The 19,115-nt window shown below is 37.2% G+C and overlaps 1 protein-coding gene across 1 annotated transcript in view; it reads left to right on the top strand.

Annotated features, from left to right (window-relative positions):
- The window catches only part of POU6F2 (POU class 6 homeobox 2), a gene marked incomplete at its 3' end in the record, with an annotated part of 316,938 nt that overhangs the window by 55,442 nt on the left and 242,381 nt on the right, over positions 1 to 19,115 (top strand). Inside the window, exon 2 of the mRNA XM_082752801.1 lies at positions 2,959 to 3,130. Coding sequence (XP_082608927.1) covers positions 2,959 to 3,130 — 172 coding nt within the window. The remainder of the gene's footprint in view (positions 1 to 2,958; positions 3,131 to 19,115) is intronic.

The following is a 19,115-nucleotide window of genomic DNA, read 5'->3' as shown; positions in this document are numbered from 1 at the left end:
ATAGTTCCTGATCTGCATTTTCTCCCTGATGTTTCTTATTTTGTATACTTTGATCATACTTGTTCTTATTCAGTTTTGTCAGGTAAACATTCCCAATCCTTTCAATCTCTTTATCGTTTTTTCCTGCACATCTTTCTGATGTATTTCTTAGCTGGGCTAACCAGAAATGAACAAAGTGCTCCAGATGAGGCCGAATTATTGATGTGCATAACAGGTAAAATCCTAGCCCTGTTGAAGTTGCTCTGAATCCACTAATATCTAAGGGGTGAGGTTTCTCCCAGTGCTGTCACATTTTGTACATTATTCTTCATCCCATTTTTCATGTATTCAACTTCAAAATTTGGCAGCTGAGAATTTAATCTAGAATCCTGCTGATGTGGCATCTCCATTAAATTGCTGGTAGTCCTCAGATTAGCTGTGTAGTTTGTGGATGGGATTAGTTCCCTCCCCAAAATACTTTCCTGAAAAGGGTCAAATTTTATCCTGATTCATGTTGGCTATGGAAGCACGCTTGCTATTAGTTTTGAATGGCTGAAGCTGAGGGCATCAGCCCAGACTTAGAAACAATATTGTGTTCACAGTGACCTTTAGCTGGAAAATCTGCTAAAGTGCATTATATAGTATATGAAAGCAAAACAACAACAACAACAAAAATCCTGCCTCAGTAAATGACTTTGTCAATAATGTACTATGAATATGAGGCAAAACAAGTCAGAGGGGTTTTTATAGCATTTGCAAAAGAAATCTGTTAAATTCTCTTTCCTTCCTAGAATCATCTAAGCAATGTTCAGATTGTTGCTGGCTAATAAATACAGTAAATGAAATGTTAATAAATCACTAGCAATTTAGCCTGACAATAACATGGATTGACCACATTGATTAAATTGATTATGTTTCATATATTTACAATATGTAGACACAAGCCCAATTTATTTTCTGAAGAGTTCAAGGTAGGTATCATTGGTTTAAAAAAAAAAGGCAAAACAAAACAATGGAGTAATGTTTGTGGTTGCTATCTGCAATAATCTAATGCTGACAGAGAGCAGTATTTTATTTAGTAATTAACAGTGTAAAGGGGAGAGAAGCTGTCATGTTGGTTCTTAAGCTGGGGAATGTGATGAAAGATGATATCTGCGATCTCATCCTTTCCACTTGTTTAGGATTGTCAGGATGAGAAATGTCAGCATTATGAAAGCTCAGCTCTGCTCTTGATATGATAAAACCCTTCAAAAGCCAGTCTTTCTCTCCCTCTTCCCCCTCCTTTCTCCCTCTCCCTGCACTTGCTTTTTTATTTATCCTGTTTTGTTAGATGGCAGAAATATAATTCTTTTCTTTCTTCCTATTATAAGCCACCATTTTTGTTTTATTATATGTTTCACAACCCCTAATGCCCCACTGAAAATTACCTTGTTAAATGACAGTGTTTCAAAGCCATGAATCCTTTCCACCATTCCCTCAGAGGTTTGAAACAGTCAACAGACTGTAAAGAATAAATAATAAAAAAGTATTGATTATTTTGATGACTGTGAGATTCAATTAAGTATTAATTTTGCCCTCCAGTGGACCTATCAAGGTATTCAAAAGGGAGGATTCGGCTCAGCTAAATGCGTGCTGAGTGCTTCAGCCTTAAATAGGGAGAAAATGTGTTTACCTACAGTATTTGAAGAGGAGTGCATTGATGCACAGAGTCCAATATTTAAGTGCTGTGCAAATTAAGCCCTGGTGACAGTGACATTGTTTTCAGCGATATGAGTATTGACTAAAGAAGTGCATTTGATGACAGCTTAAACTATTTGTATTGATTAACATTTTCATAGATTATCATGTGTCATATCAAATTCACTTTTCAGACATGAATACATTAAAAAACCCATAGGCAAACATCGACCAATGTGGTGACGGGACAGAGGGAACATGCTAACCAACCTACTTGCTCGCTGGTCACCTGTTCTCTGCATAAGAACCATTTAAGCATGAACTTTGCAATAAATAGCTGCCAGAGAGTGCAACAAGGTCACTTGTTCTTTTCTTTTTTTAATTTTTTTGGGCTCTGGTTTCCCTGCTGTCATGATATTATACCTGTTAGTTTGCAAACAGGAGGATAGTGTGTGCTTGGAAATAATGCTTGACCCCCAAATGTCCTCAGTGAGCAGAAGATAAAACAGATCCAATTCGTCAAGAAACATTTTAAATATATATATGTAAGGTTTTATGGGGATATAATGTCCCAAACACAAGAATAATTGCAAACTGTTTGTGTAAGTATCTTCCCTGATTTTATCTTTTAAAAAAAATAGTTTGTGTTTTTTATTTTCAAAACAAAAATATGTGCTTGTGTGTGTTTATTGACTTTGGGAGCATAGCATCCCAAAGACAAGAATAATTAGAAAAAATCTGTGTCTCTCTTGAATGTATGTAATGAAATGGCTATTTGTTGCTGTGAATTTTAATAGAAACTTGAAGAATAGATATTGTGTATTTGGTTGTGTTAATGTTGTACAGCAGAGGATGCCTCTTTAAATCACTGTGGAGTGCTCACAGGGTGCTCCTCTTCTGTGGCATTGGAGCATACAGGAATTTTGTTTCTTACTACGTTAAGGGCAGAGCGAGGTGTAAAAACGTACACACAAAAAAGCACATCCCACAGTTAAAGCTGTGTTGGTTATGTTGCTTTCATAGAAGTTTTTCTCCAAAGCATCCTGAATCTCTCACATGCTAGTTGAGCTTTAATAGGGTGGGGAGTAATGGAAAACTCATTGGATCTGTAATAGCTCTTCACTTGACTGCAGCCAGCAATAACAGCAGGAGCAGCCAGAGATAAGAGAGAGAGAGAGAGAGAGAGAGAGAGAGAGAGTGTATGTGTGTGTGTGAGGGAGAGGGAGTGGAAGAGAGAGTATACGCACACCAAAGCTGCCACTTTTTTTTTTTTTCCCTGACTCTTTTTTTCCCCCATCCTAGGATCCAATGATAGCTGGACAAGTCAGTAAGCCCTTGCTGTCACTGCGGAGTGAAATGAATGCAGAGTTGAGAGGTGAGGACAAGGCAGCTACTTCAGACAACGAGCTGAATGAGCCCCTGCTTGCGCCTGTGGAATCAAATGACAGCGAGGACACTCCCAGCAAGCTCTTCGGTAAGTCTGTCTAGGTATTTCATTTCACTGCTACCATGTTGTCCGGAAGAGCAATCTCCCCCCCGTTCTTTTTTCCTTCCTTTTTTTTTTTTTTTTTTTTGTTCACTCAATTTTCTTGTAAGTACCAAGGAGTAGCTTGGAGCGTGCAGGCGTACAGCCCTGTGCTCCCATTGCAACTGGCTACTGGAATGACAGTGTCACATTCTGAAAACTTTTGTCAACAATGAACTTATTTAATGCAAGTTGCAGACATTTTATGTTTTCCTTTGATCTGTGGTCTCTAGTGTAAAAAATAGAGCGGGGAATCATTTTTTTTTTTCCAGTTATTATTATTTTTTTTGAGTGGTTCATTAACATTTATTGCATTAAGTGCTGATGTGAGTGTCTGATATACTATCAGCCTTTTCTGAGCCTGGACTAAACTGAGGAGTTACCATTTTAAATGGTAAAGATAAAGCTGGGTGAAGAGAGCTGAAACATTCCCATAGAAAACACTCTCTGTACTGAGAGTAAACAAAGGCTACCAAGGGTAGTGCATGTGGAGCTAATGTTTTTAAAATTTAAATTAGAAATAAAATATTTCTTCTAAAGCATGTGCCAAAAAGAAATTATCTGTTTAATTTTTAAGTAGCCTAAATTATTCCAGATGAAAGTGTAACCTTTCACAATCAAAACAAAAGCAGTAAGAGTGGCACTCCAACACAGACATCTGTCATTCAAATGGATGACACCCTGTAAGCCAACTCAAGCAACTCTGATCTCTAATCAGAAAAGGGAGCAGAGTTGTTGAGGCGCGTGCTTGAGTGATAGATGTTGATAGATGTCTGAGCTGGAGTAGTACTGTATGGTACATAGTGACATTTTGGGTTTAGAGCAACTGCTCTCCTGAAGGGGTTCCTTTTAATTATTTCCGTTTGTGACTTAAGATAAACCTTAATAGAAACAGAGCAACTCCTTATTTTTTCCACGACTCTGTAGATGGAAGTTGAAGGAAGAAAGATCTTGTTTAGTGAGAATGCAGCTTTAAGGCACAGAGAGAGCCCATTTTCTAAGACGCAAGTTTCGATTTCATAATCTGTAAGGAAATCTGTAGTAGTGTTCAGATTTCAGTTTTCCAGCTACGGTAGGAGCTGCAGGATTTTTAAAACAAAAGAATACATGCAATTTTCTTTTTTAAAAAAATGTTCCTTACCCCTTACAAGAAGAAAAAGCACAAAATGTTTTACTAAGTAACTTTGCTACAGATAAGGGAAAATAATAATAGATCTAAAATTTAATTTCTGAATTACAGTAATAACCATTATTAAATATCACATCCATTTTTAAGCACACCCTTAGTAATCTTTGTTTCCATGGAAAACATAATTTCCTTTATCAGTTTGTATGTTCAAACACCATATAACTATTGTTTTAGTCCATTTAATCCAGAAAATAATTTTAATAGCTAAAATTCAGAAAGCTATTACTTGTATATATTGGTATAAATATATTTAGCTGTGTTTACATTTTTTATTTGATCAAATATATAGGGTACATCTATTAAATATTGCAAGGTAACAAACAAAAATGGACTTTTAATTTGCGGGTACTGAAATGTCTGGTTTTAGATCAGGCAAGTATTGTAATAAAAGGCAGGGTATTTTTTGAGCCATTGTTATTTGGATGCTCAGCAGTGAGATTGAACAGATACTTTCATTAGAGTTGCTGCTTGGGATATAGAAATGATGTGCAACAATATCTTATCTCCTTCTGAATTGTAAATATAGTTGGTACCTAAAAACACTAATGAAAAAAAAATACAAATGAGTATATTGTGTTGATTGTACTGGTGAGTGTAAGATGTTTGCTAGCATGATTTTGTACTGCAAAAAAGATGTTACCAAGTAAACAAAAGTAGGTGAAATAGTTCAAGTGACTCAGTACGAACTTATTTGCAGTTTATCTAGGTTCTGTTACAGATGTTTTAGCAGCAGCCTTTACCAGTTAATTTTAGTAGCTTTGAGAACATAAAGGAAGGGACAGTGATGCTATTTTGATACGTTTGAGGATTAAATGAAGCAAATTTATTTAGAAGAGATACTTAGCTTTTATTTCATGAATGTGTCCCTTTAAGATAATTTTGCAGTAAACATTTAAAATGTAGTTTTGCTTAAAGCTTTGGTGCATAAATATGGAAGGTTATTCTATAGCTGTTTCTCTTTGTTTAATGTTATGAATAGTATGTTAGGAATGCATACTTAGGGGCTTTCTTTGCAGTCTCTGAAATTATATTTATTTGTGGACTTTTTTGGCATATGATGGCATAGAGATTGACATTTTTCTCCTCTTTCTTTCATGTGTTTTAGCATGTAATATACGCTGTGTGAAAATTTTCCCCAAAATTTATTAAGCAGGAGAGGGAGGAGCATTTTAAAAAGTCAAGGGGAGGAGACAGGTCCATAAAGAACAAAGTTTTCCTACACTGTTGCTTTCACATTTTTTGAAAAATTTGCGAATATCATGTACTGATTTAGTTGGAATGAATGGCCAACATTTGAGTGTCTTATGTTTTGTTGATGTTAGCAATATTTCACAAGTCTTATTTTCATATAGATGAACAGAATTGAATGATTAGATGCAAAGAGCTTTCTTCTTTCTCATCGGATGCATTCTGCTTAGCCTTCTTTTGACAGATGGGTTTATTTCTGCAAAGACCTGCATTGCTCACCTGTACCTTTTCCTAAAATCCACCTCCTTTTCCTTAAGCGTCATTGTTTTAGTATTTCACTGCATACCATAGAAACACTGAGTGTTTATTTTTTGTTTTGGTAGCAGATAGCACAATTAATCAAACAAATGGCACCTCTTCAACAACACCCCCCTGCTGCAGGCAAGGGAAGGGCCAGGCTACACTTAATTATACTTATTTTTGACTCCGGAAGATGCACGGTAAACTTTTGTTTCTCTTATGGGTGCTCTGCTGCCAGTGACAGAGAAGGTGCATGCTGCAGCTCTTTGGGTCCCAAATACCAGCCCCAGCCGGGATAAGTTTCTGATAATTTGAAGTAGCTCCCACCTGAAACTGGTGTACAGGTGTCTGGGAATATGGCGCTTTGCCACTACAGTGCACTGCTCCCTGAGAGTGGTGACAGGGGCAGCCGTGGTTAGAGGGGTTGCGTTTGCTTGTTTCCTTGCTTTGCTTTATGTTGTGGTGTTTTTTTTTAAATTTCTTTTAATATTACTTTTTTAGTTTGAGTGGGGAGGGGGTGTCTCATCTGTAAAGCTCATCCTGTGCTTTTTTACAAGTGGGCTTTTTGGGCATCTGAGTGTAAAAAAAAAGCAAAAAATTTCTGATACTGAAATAACGTGAAACAAGACGAGAGTAATTTTTTGCACTTTCTGAAGTGCAAAATATTGGGAAAGGACTCTATTCTGAGCTAATATAAACATATTATTGAGAATATACAGACATATTATCTGAGAATATGAACATATTAGTTCAGAAGTAGCATATTGAAGTGTGGAGTTTGTGCAGGTGTAGAATTCCAGTTGCAGAAATCCCAGTTTTGCTGAGCAGCATGAGGCAAGTTGCTTTACTAGCGATCTTGTGGTATGTTATTTACTGGTTAAAATAGTTGTGAAGCAGTATCTCCCATTTTAGTCACATGAAGCAATTAGAAACCCAGAAATTGAGGCTGGCTGTCTGACATGCCTGGTGGTATCATTTTCAGATCAACTTGTCTTACTCTGCAATATTTTTCAAAACAGTAACATGGGCCAATTTTCTCTCTTTTTTATTAGAAGAAGCTTTTGTTAATGTTAAGTTGTACCTTTGCTTGAATAAACACATCAGGATTTGATAACTAAATTAGATGGCTTTTTAAAAATATCTTCAAAAGAAGTTTAGAATAAGATGCCAAGTATTGTTATAAAAAAAATCAAGAAAAATAAAATGTTTAGTTGTGTAACATTATAACTGTTGAGATTCAAAATTTGGTATAGCCACTAGGCATATGTTTTGCATAAAATTCTCTGTACAGTAAAAATCCCAGGAAAAGTGCCTAGTCCAAGCATGAGAAGTACCTGTGGACTGAGGTTGGCTTTTATGAGTTTGGATCAAATCCTAATGAATCCTTAATCAAAGGTAACTTGTGACATAGTTAGATGATAGCAAAGGTAAAGCTAAGATGCTGATAATTTTGGTAATTTATAAGAAGTTGCTCTTTGAGATTGAGCCTGTAGTCCTATGCATCAAACCTATCAAACTAAAAAAAAAAAAAAAAAAAAAGCTGTAGGTACCACAGAGAGTACAAGACCAAACATATAATTGTGGAGTAGAAACATTTCCTATTTAAAGACTGCAGGAGAGAAAAAAAAAAAAATATATATATATATATAGAAAAAAATATTTACTGCTAACCTTTATTAGCTGGCAAAGTTTTGTTCCACTGAAATTAAATCTTAGGTTTCCTGTGCTGGAACTAAAAACTGTGGTTTCATTTGGTTCCCCACCAGATTTCTGCTTTTTTTTTTTTATAATGCTATGTATGTTTGAAATAGTGAGTTAATGTGAGTTAAACAAATCCGCACACATTTCTGTAAACAAGGGTTTGTTTTCAAAGCCCTGGGTTGGTTTTGCTATTTTGTTTTCCTTTTCAGGGTTGTTACCCGCATCCCAGAACTGCGTGCATCTTTCTATAGAGGCAGATACACGTGCTGTGGCAGAACAGCGTAGAAGTTGTTTGCAGCTGATCGTATTTTGCTAGTAGATGCCTTATATTGCTCTTTAAGGAAACATATACTATCCAGTTTTATTATTTTTAAATGAGAGTTGCCTTGATTAGAATTTATGGCGCTGGCATCATTTCGGTTACAAAGGATAAAGGACTAAATTGTCTTTTACCTCTGGAGACAGTGGTCTCCGCAGGTCAGAGCAGAGGTCACTGCCAGGTTGCTGAGAGGAAGCTCACATTATAGTCATTAACAGCACATCTAGCCTGTGGGGGGAAAGAGGCCCTCAGATGAAGAGCTTTCTGTTCATCACTGTATTTAAGGATGATTCTTAGCGTTTTGGCTGTACCCTCAAATTTCAAAGGCTTATAAGGTCTCAGCCATTCAGAAACATTTTGATAAGGTTTGGTCATTTCAGTGAAAGTAAGCAGTGTGTTTGTTACTCTTGCTGCAGCTTGAGCATCTAGTGAATATTTCTGTTGTTCTAGGGAAGTTCACAGCCCCGGTTGTCTCAACATTACAGTCAAGCCTTCTTTTTAGGCACAGCAAATGTTTGAAATATGTCTAGTTTACAACAAAAGACACCTGTCTCTTCACATAATTTTATTCAGTAACTCTGCAGTAATTTCCACCTTCTGGATGCTTTGTTTTGGGATGTTCTCAGTTACCTATGCAATCGGTAAGGGCCGTAGGACCAACCCTACTGGTGCCTGAATCTGTGATACCTTTATTAAAGCCCATAATCTGTGGATTAGGAGTGCTGTTTTATTATGAGGTGTTGTCAGTGAGGATGTTAATGGATGGCATGCTTACAGGATCAGGTCACAATACAGGCTTGTAAATCCATTTTCTAAAATGTACTAGTGTCTTAATAACAAGTTTTCAAAGAATCTGACAATGTGATGGATTTTGTTATTTCTGAAGGATACATTTGATATGTATTTTTAAGCATTTTGAGTAGTTTTGTACATGTGAGCATTTCTAAATGGAAGTTTGCCAACAGTTAGGGACTTGAGCAACTACTCTAACTAGTGTTAGTGTCTGATTCCTTGGTGGGTTTCTTACCTGAGTCAGTGGGGGATGCACTAGTGAATGGGGAGAAAATGCCCATTGGAACCTAAGAAGATGTTGTGACTATTTAAACACAAAGAAGGATGTGATGGCAAGATAGAAAATCCATCCATAGCTCAGCATCCCTGCTGTGGCTAGGTACTGCAGGGAGTTCAGGCAGGGATAGTGTTAGCACTGACATGCTGACTTGGGGGAGAGACTTGGCTCCTACTCCCATAGCCAGTAGTGAAAGGAAAATTGGGCTGATGAAGAACAAATAATACAGCCTCGCTTGTAAATTCCCTTGCTTTTATGGAAATAAATCAGCCTCATCACTGTGCCTTAACTGTGACAAACAAAGCCTATTTAAAAACAAGAAAAGTGAAGAAAGGAAGAAAAAAAAAAGATAACAAGCAAAAAAACAACAACTATTTTGAGTGTGGAGAAAGTTAATGGTGTATTTTAAAGACAATTCTGTTTGTTCTCTAATTACGTCTTTGCTAAATTTTTTTTAGCTAAGTGTATGTTATGTGTTTCTTAAATGACGCTTGAAGCCTTATTATCTGCATTTATATACAGAATAACTAACATTAGAGAGGGAAGGAGAAAAAATGAAATTCGAGTATGTAATTTGTATGACTGAATGAAAAATAGTTCATTTTTAATTAGTTAATCTTTCTTCTCCATGTCTTTGAAGCCATAAAAATAACAGCAACAAACAAACTTGTTTAAAAGCAGCATAAATGGCTGGCTGTTTCAAAGGGGAACTTGCTGGCTACCAGGCAGTAAACAGGTAATTTGTGAAAGAACTGTTACCTTCTTTGATTGAGATCCTTGCAGGTTTGTGTTTTGACATTAATAATAGATCAGACACTTGCACATTAAAAAGGAAGCAAACACACACACACACACACACATATACACACACAGGGGGAAAAAAAAAAAAAAGAGAGAGAGAAGGAAAGAGAATTGGATGTTTCTGTTGGACTTCATATGATTAAGCAAGTTCTCCATGGAAATATGCATGAGAGGCAGACAAGGAGAAGTTATATTTGCCCAAATGTGCACATGGCACCACTTAACACCTCTCTTGATTTCCTTATGCTAAACAAAGAGATAGCAAGTGCTTATACCAAGCTGGCACCCTGTCAAGGGGCAAGCTGTATAAAGTTTCCTGCTGTCAGGTTAATAAATGTTTTAAAAATATCCAAAGGCAGAGGTAGCTGTAGGAAGCTCATAGTAACAGTTGCCATTCTCCTGTGGATCATTTTTCTCTTTAATATCCTATGTAGCACTTGGTTTTCCTTGTTGTGTTGTCTTCCTAGGTTTTGTTCTTTCTGACACTTCTGGGTTCTTCTTTGTTTTAATTCATTTTCCTTGCAAAGCTCTTTCTTCTGTTATGTCCATCATCTTTGGTCCCTCTTTTTGGAGAGATGGTCAGAGTATGGGAAGATCAGCACGATGGCTTCTTATTCTTTGATAACTGCGTATTCAGTATATTCATGTTTTTTTCATTACTGCTGTGTTTTCTGACTTTTCTTTGCAACTACCATTAGCACTAGTTCTACCACTAGTACTATCAAAATAACATTTTGCTAGTTACAAAAATTGTTTCTGATGAGTTCAGTGACAGAAGTTACATTAAAATGACAACTAAATAAAAAATTAATGATGAAGAGGGGCAAAAGCAGAATAAAATTAAATGTCATAATTTGTGGGTTTCAGTAGGAATACTATTTTGTAATGGAAATGGTTTGATGTTTGTTCATGTGAAGTCTTTTTTTTTTTTTTTTTTTTTCCCCCACTGTATAAGAATCAAAATCAATATCAGAATGAAACAAAGGGAGATTTGTATTGTGACATGTCCTGCTTTATGTTGTGATACTGCTTTGATGCTCTCAAAAGCAGGTCTGAGCCCTTTTACTTTGAAAGCAGAGGTCATCTAGAGAAGAACAGTACCTCATCCCGTCTAACTAAATAAAACCTGCTGTTTTCAGAGAGACTGAAATTAGGTTTGTTCTGTAGATATTCCAGGGATATCTACATCTACCAAATCAATGCACAGACTGCGCCCCTGCCACTCTCTAAAACATGTTTGTTTAACACTAAGCACTGCTTGGCTATTCATAATGGTAGTTTGGATTTCTCTGTTTTTATTTTAGGATATACAAAAACAGTTGTTGGAAGAGTGGGAGTTGTTTTTACCAGATGTTTTTTCTTTTCAGAAAGGCAAATAGTCATTTTAAACCCTAAATAGTTTGGAGTTTTCTCAAGGAAAATGTTACGTTTCAGAAGAAAAAAAGAAAAACAAAAACATTTTTTTTGCCGCTATGACTACCTGAAAGTGGTGACAAAAGTTGTTCTGTTTTGTTTTTGTTTTTAAAGTATTAAATATTAAAATTTTCAGTGTGACAGGAATAGGATGTAAATTATTTTATTGCAATAAAAAAATCAGTCCTAAAACAATTTTGTGTTACTCAAAATATTTGAATGTTACACAAATGAGAAATAAAAAAGATTTTCCCCTAAGAACAGTATTCACTACAGCAATCTATAATTAGATTGGTTCTTTGAAAACTACTGTGGAGTTTTTAGAAGCATTTTAATATTGGCTTTTAAAAATATTTGTGTACATTTCCTTTCAGATGGTGGTTGAATGGTTTGAGCATTAGTGGTTCTGTTAAATTTTTTTCATTTTTGATCTCATTTTCCTATTCCTCATTGTCCCACTTGTTAAAATCTTGTTGTTGAGTAATGAGTTATTAGCAGTCAATTTTCTTCCAGCAGAAGTCCTCTTAGAGATTGCACTGGAAGCAGAATCTCGCCACAAATGCCAAGATTTGCAAAGTAGAGCTTCATTAAAAACAAACCTACCTTCTTTCTGTTCAGCCTTCTTCCTTTCTTATAGCCAATTTTGCAACTCTTCCCCTCTCCCCTTCCACTTGTTTGTGTGTGCAGAGATGTACACAGCATGCATGTATACACGTATACAGCACGTACATATACTCAGCTGTGCCAGGCAGGTGTCACTCGGGTCTGCTGCTGTGTTTTCCCTCTGTGCCATTGAGGTGTGCTTTAGGTTTCCGTGCTTTGTTTGAAGCTTATTGTTTGGGGCAGGGTGCTGTTACTTGAAGAGGATAATCTAAAATCCGTGTTTAATCAAGAAACCAGAATTGCTTTTCAGTAAATATACCTTAAGGCATATTTTAATATATTGTACTATTAAGTATGTGTAATTATTTCTTGAGATAGTAAAATATTAACTGGAGAGGAAGAAAGATCATTTGAATTCAGCCTAATCTCTTGAACAAATACAATATGGAGCAGTTTTCATATTTTCTTTTGCATGTAATTAGGATTAACTCGCACGGTGTGGAGATGTCATGTTTGCTCACTGATTTGATTAAACATGAGGCCAGATTCTACGAGGTCTCAGCTGAGCATCTGTCGGCAGGTACACGGGAAAGCCATGGGTTTCCATGGGGTATTTGTTGTCTTAACACCTGTGTGCTGGTCTGTAGCCTGCACCAATCTAACCTGGCCAGTGCTCTGCGTCCTCCCATGCTCCAAACTTAACATCAGCTAACCAAGCATTCTGATGGGAGGAATAAGAATTGCATAATAGTTCCGATGCCTTCATCGTTAACAAAAGCTGAATTATTTAGTCAGTCCCATGTCATCGTGGGTTTCCTTTCCGACATGCGGGTAGATGTGTGTGCTGTGGGGGCTTGTTGGTTCCATGGCTGCTGGCTTGGCTTTGCAAAGCAGGCGAGAGCATCTGACCCGCTCTGGGGCAGGCATGGTTTGCCAGCATTGAAAACTATGTTGAAATCTTTCCTAAGAGTGGAGGTGTATTTTGTAAGGAATGTTTATTGGACTGGTAGAGCAAATGGTCATAAGTAGGCTTTAAAATATAAGGACTGGAAATAGGAATTATTACTGAAACAAAACCATGACTAGAAGAATCAACAATGATTAAGAAAGAAAAAAAAAAAATGGGCAGATATATACGAGCTCAAAGGTGATTGTAAATGTACAGGCTTGATGTTTCTCCTCCTTTCTTATGCTTCCTTGCTTCATACCATAAATATTTGGGACTGCAAGTCACAAATCTCTCCAAAGGAAAAATGAAATTTATAACTGGAGGGGGAAAAAAAAGAATTTCTTTGTACTTCTGTTTGCTAATTGAATATACTTAACTCTTAAGCACAGCAAATTTAATGATAATATCCAGCAAGAAAAATATCTCCATAAGTCATGTGATTATTATTTTTTTGTTATGAAGAGTGTGAAAGAAACTCTTGTGTGGTTCTGTGGCTGTGATTTGATGCAATGCTTTCAGTCTTATTTTAACTGCATGGATACAGCACAGTGAACCTTCTCATAACAGTTGCTGACAAAAAAAAAAAAAATCTTTCAATCAGCTGGTACTGTTCACCCCAGCCCCCACATCTCTTCGCTTTTATGAGGCAATGAATAAAAGAGGGACCAGATGATGCGAAGGTTTACTTGGATGAGATGTCCTAGTCAATGAGCAAATTCGGGTTTGCGGGACTCCAGCTTATGACCCTGGACCTCTAAGGAATCGAGTCTGGGGGCTGAGCCTTTCCTGCATTGCAGTGGTCTCATTTGTGTAAAGTGGTGGCTGGTCTCTCTCAAATAGCAGTTTATGTATTTCCAGGCTGCTCGTGGGGTCTGCCCAGCAGGTGCAAGGGCTTTGGGTGCCTTCAGTGGGTTCCAGCATGCTGCATCCACCTGGAAGCAGCAGCGGGGCTGGCCAGGGCAGTGGGTGCCAGAGGGGCACAGGGTGGAACAAAATCTTCGAGCAGAATCAGGCCCTTTCATTCAGTGATTAATAAATAAATAAATAAATAAATAAATAAATAAAATCTCTACACTGGTCAGGTTTTTATTTTTAATATTTTGTTCTTCTGTTTTGGTATTTCTGTGGTTTCATACAACTGCCATATTTTGAAACAGGTTAAGGCAGTTTAAAAAAAAAGTGTATATATATATATATATATATATATATATATATATATATATATATATATATATATATATATAAAATCAGGTTCCCTAAAAGACAGCTTCCTGCTGACTGTTTTATTTTGTTTATATCTGATATTTCTTATGGTATTCAGATGGTTGTAATAGACTAGCACAAGAGCTGCATGTCTTGTCATCTGTAGTGTATCAATACGTTTTTATAATGATACAATAACCTGAACCCTGTAACAGTTTATGATCCATTTGAGAATTCTTATGGATTCTCAGAGTGACGGAGACCTGAAAAAAGAACTTGACTGCTTTCGCAAAACTGGTGCTGTGACAGGAAAAACTAGTGCGCCTGTGATTTAGTTGCTAAGGAATCATATTGATCTGATTCGTCATTAAACTTTTAAGTTTAAAGAAAAAAAAAAATGTTGAGCTGGTTGAAGGTGGAAAAAATGGTGATGTGATTGTAAGGGTCTGCAATACAGGTAAGCTGTGCCACACCACTACTGATATTGATTTGTTATGATTAATAAATATGATTTTATGCATTACCCATGTACTGTATCCATAATAGTGCTTTTTTTAGAGCAGAAGAAAATTGCTTCTTGCTCTTTATTTTTCATTGACTATTTTTAGTCAATGATAAATAAAGAACTTTAACAGCAGTCTGAATGCAGGAAAGACAAGACTTTATAACAGAACCTGCAGAACGTAGCAGTAATGAATAACCACTCAGCAAAGTATACGCATGCAGCCATCTTAACATTTGTAATGGTATTAATTTCCTACTGCTTTTTAAAATATGCTTCCACATGAGCTCTCAAAAAACATAAAAGCCTGGCATGTAAAGTAAATTGTTTGTCACTTGCTGACGACCTGCCATATTTATTGTCAGGAGAAATGGACATTAGTTGGAAAAGCAGTTGTTAAAGGCCAAACAATTTTTAAAGATGGCAAAGATGTGCAAGGGCTTTCCTTTTTCTAACAATGAGCCACCCCTTCAGACATCAAAAGACAAGATAATAAGACACTTCAAGCACAATTCAAGATTATATTCAACATCTAAAGGCTCATCTCTTGTCAGTTTGCATTTACTCTCCCAGGGATGTGATGCTTCTATCATCATTCTGTCAAGAGGAGTCTGGCAGAAGCGATGAGGGCCCCTCATTTCACACACTTAGTGTTTTTTATCAAATAGCCCACGCTCATTCTGATTCAGCCAAAATGGAGGGATAATTTGAAGAAGGTCATGCACAAGTACAAAAATCTTGTGCTGATTTGTGTGATTAGAAGGCATTAAAATTGTACGTTTACGTTAGTTCCGAGATGTTTTGTCAGTTTATTTAGTAATGCACTGTTGAAGCATTAAAAAATCCTTTTTTTTAAAAAAAAAAAAAGAAAAAAAAGGAAGCTTACTTAAAACAATGCATGCTCTATTATTTAGCAAATATTTTGACCAGTGAGCTATTTTAAGTGGCATTGTCTTAATGTAACCACAAAATGTATTCCCAGCCCCTTGCCCCTTTAAGAGTGGGATGTTGGGAGCTCCAGAGGTGAAAACTTGGCCCACTCAGACTCATTAGGATTTCCCTGGCTGGTGATTTCATTCCCGTAAGTTTCGTTTGCACAGGGATTTAGGGGGCTGAACTCAGCATAACATCAATATAAAGGTAATCATTTTAACAGCATGTGTAGGCATACCTGCTTACAAATTAAAATGGTACAATGCCAATATGGTCACTTAGAGAAGATGTTATGTGCAATGCACAAGATCTTTCATTTGGTACATAAATGCTTTATCTGAACCTGTTTGAATCCCATTTGTGTGGGCAGTTGTTGTGGACCATGTTCTTCTGGTAGCCAAAGCTGTGACAAATATGAGCGTTCAGGACCTGAGCATTTGTCTCCAGTCTCTTCCTTCCACTTTTAATTCTGCAAACCTGTGATACAGCATTGTGTGTGCTATTCATAGTAACTTTTTTTAGCTAATTGGGAATTCGGTGGTTTTGGGGGGTCACGAAGGAGGGGAACATGACCTGACTAGAGAAGCAATTCTTCTGGTTGTTTTAATAGGACTTAGGTTAACGATGGAAGCACTAATTACTAGAGACAGCATTTGAAAACCAATGTCATTAATCCTATCAAAATAATTTGGTGTGATGGTGTTCTCAGGTAAAACCTAATAAACCCTGTATAGCAGTGGTCTCCAACCCTTTTTGATTGTGCAACCCATCAGTAAAAAATTTAATAAGCACTCACAATTTATTTATAAATGATATGCTTTACTACCGTAATATGTACACTATAAAACATACACAAAAATAAAAATTAAAAAAGGATGAAATAAAGATGAAAAATACTGTTTGTGGTTTTTGAAATGTTATTTGAGGTACAAAAAAATATTTTCTTCCCACACCCCCAGCGGAATGCCTTGTGCACCCCACTTGGGAGACCACTGCTGTAGAGAACCAAGACCTGAAACAATAACAAGCAAAATGTCTGTTTGTCTAGGCACACTGTACTCAAAATCCTCAACAAAATGGATGGGCTGAAAGCTGTATTTATTTTTACGTCTTCTGTCTTACTAAATTCAGTGCTCATCCCCTAAAGATGAGTGAGGGCAGAATTTAGTCCTTTGCAATTTTGACTGGCTAAGTAAAGTCTTGAAAAGAATATCGAGGCTGTTTAAAATGTGCCAGCACTTTGCTTGTGCAAGCTCCTAGCTTTTCAGGAAAGAAAATAATTCTGGAGCTTAAACAAGTTTTTTTTGGCATCTCTATTGGATGTCAGGAATGAAACTTTTCTAAGGATTTTTTTTTTTTTTTTTGCAGAAGGTATTATATTCATGTCATCTGGATCTTGCCACCTCTTGTTTTGGCATTACACAGCTCTGTTTTCTAACAAGGAATATGAGGAACTGTCAGGGACAGGAACACGCAGGTGGGATGGAGTAAAATTGTTTTCCTTGTTTCTGACTTTGATTTAAGCAACACAAATAAAAAGACCAGTTTGTGCCATCAGTATATCTTGTGCCTGAAATAGGCTCCACTATACAAACCATAGATGGACCACGTAAGCTGGTGGGCCAGACATCTTCATCTCCTGTTGAAGCCAATGGAATACGAGGCTGTTTAACCCCTCTTAAAGGGGAGCCACTGCTGAGGGAATTGGTTGGAGCTGCTCTGAATTTTGAATCAGGAATTTATCAGCTTTGCTAGGAAGAACTGTGAAGGAACATGCGTTTGGCCTCATGGAAAAGCTCTGCTCTGTGGCTTGCCTTTGTACAACACTGAAGAAAAGGTAACCTGCAATCATGGTGCGTTCTAAGGGGTTTCACTGAACAAGAAACCGCAAGGGAATTAGGAAGCTGTGAACAAATTGTCAAAAAGACAGATGGAATCGCTGACTGACCTACTGGTAAGATACGCTAACAACTTCCACCTCAGCGGTACAGTATTTATGCTGCAGTGCAGAGTGACTTCTCAAAGGAATTCGCTCTCCCACACATGTAAATGCCTTTGTATATATAATCTATCAATATAGTGTGCAGTATTTCTAGGGAACTTGTAAGGAGAAGTGAATCTGCATTTAAGCAGCTGCAGGTGTTTTAACTGCCAGACTGTTATGTCCAGAATAAACAGCATTTTTTGATCACACTGAAAAAAACCTGCTTTATTCGTAAGGCCTATCTATATTTAGAAATTTGGCTTCCTTATGCTGAATTATTCTGGAAGGGAACTTATTTATGGCTGTCTCCACATCAGTACAATTGTCTGTGCATTCACTCCTGCTCTGCTCCACGCATCCAGCATCCGCTGGTTGAGATCGAGTGGGGAGGCAGGGAGATGCTTCCTTCGCAGGATGCTCGTTGTCAAAATGTTAAGGAGTGGCAAAGAATGAAAGGCAAATATGACCCAAAGGCAGTATGAACATAATCGTGCAAGATCCGTAGTGCCATTGGAGAGTGCAGGTGGTTGCTACAAAAGGCTTGGATTCTGATTAGACTTTGATTTCTACTAGGGCAGGATTTATTTGCTAAGTTTTTACTAGGTCTGTGGGCCAGCTTGGGCCTGTTTTGTCATGATTTCTTTCACTAGAAGCATATAGGCTTGTGCTGACTCTTGTCACTATGTACATGTCTGTATTTTAGTGAAGTGGCACTCCCCAGTATTTATGTTCATTAAAGAGCAGATCCTGAAATGCTGTAGTGTGTGGGGAGGGGAGAGAAGAATCACTGCTGAGTTACAGTACCCTTGGTATAAATTCAACCCTGCTTGAATCTGTCCTAGTTTGCTTGTGTATCCTTCTTACTCAGTCCCTTTCTTGCTGCCCTATGAGTCTTCCTTCCCTGCGCCTAAGGCTGTTGTCCTGGCAGCTCTCTCTTCAAGCATGAATGTGCAGAAGACGAACACTAATAACAAATACTGTTAAAGGTCTGTAAATTGTTTTCCATCTTCTCTCAGGCCCCAAACTGTGGGAGTTGTCAGGATACATGCAGGGAAGCTAATACAGATGCTCAGTGCCAGAGAACAAACCAAACAATTCCTACTTCAAGCAGGCACTCTCTGTTTAAAAAGTATTTAAATGGTAGCTGTTGTGCAGTCCATTGGAAGCATTCACAGCAGGGTCCAGGAAATGAAAATGAATTCCCATAAATGAAGATGGAAAAGGCACTATGATTAACACATTATGGATATCTTACATTTCTACCTATCCTCATACAAGTAACAGGAATGGGTAGTAGCTTTTGCTGAAGTAATTACATTGATTTGCTCTGTGCTGCACCCCCAGCTGCTCTCTGAACCACTCTAAGCTGTTCTGGTAAGAATTACCTGCTACTTTTGAAAAGGCATCTTGTGATAAACTTGAAGTTCACATAGGAAGTTGTGAGAAAGAGCACTTCCCAGTTGGTGTGCATCATTATAGTGTTTCTATGGAGAAAATGTATTTTTATTTTTTTTAAAATAAACAGTTCAGTGAAATTGAAAACCAAACTGGAAGAGGTGGAATGGCAAATTAAGACATTAGTTGTGCATTTTCAATGTGCACAAAGGAATCTTCCCTTAAAGCTTTCACTAATCTGCAAGGAGACTAGAAGGAACGTGCACTTATGTAAAGTAAGTGCCTATTTAAGCTCCTGCACAATGCACTGGGTAATTCTGTATGCTTCTGGGTTAGTGTTTACATGAGTTGACTCTGCATTGTTTTCATGGGTAAGTGGAAATGA

Source organism: Aythya marila (genome assembly GCF_965140915.1).
Source record: "Aythya marila genome assembly, chromosome: 2".
In the NCBI taxonomy this organism is placed as follows: Eukaryota; Metazoa; Chordata; class Aves; order Anseriformes; family Anatidae; genus Aythya; species Aythya marila.
Note: the sequence above shows the minus strand (reverse complement) of the source record. Positions and strands in the feature narration are given on the sequence as shown.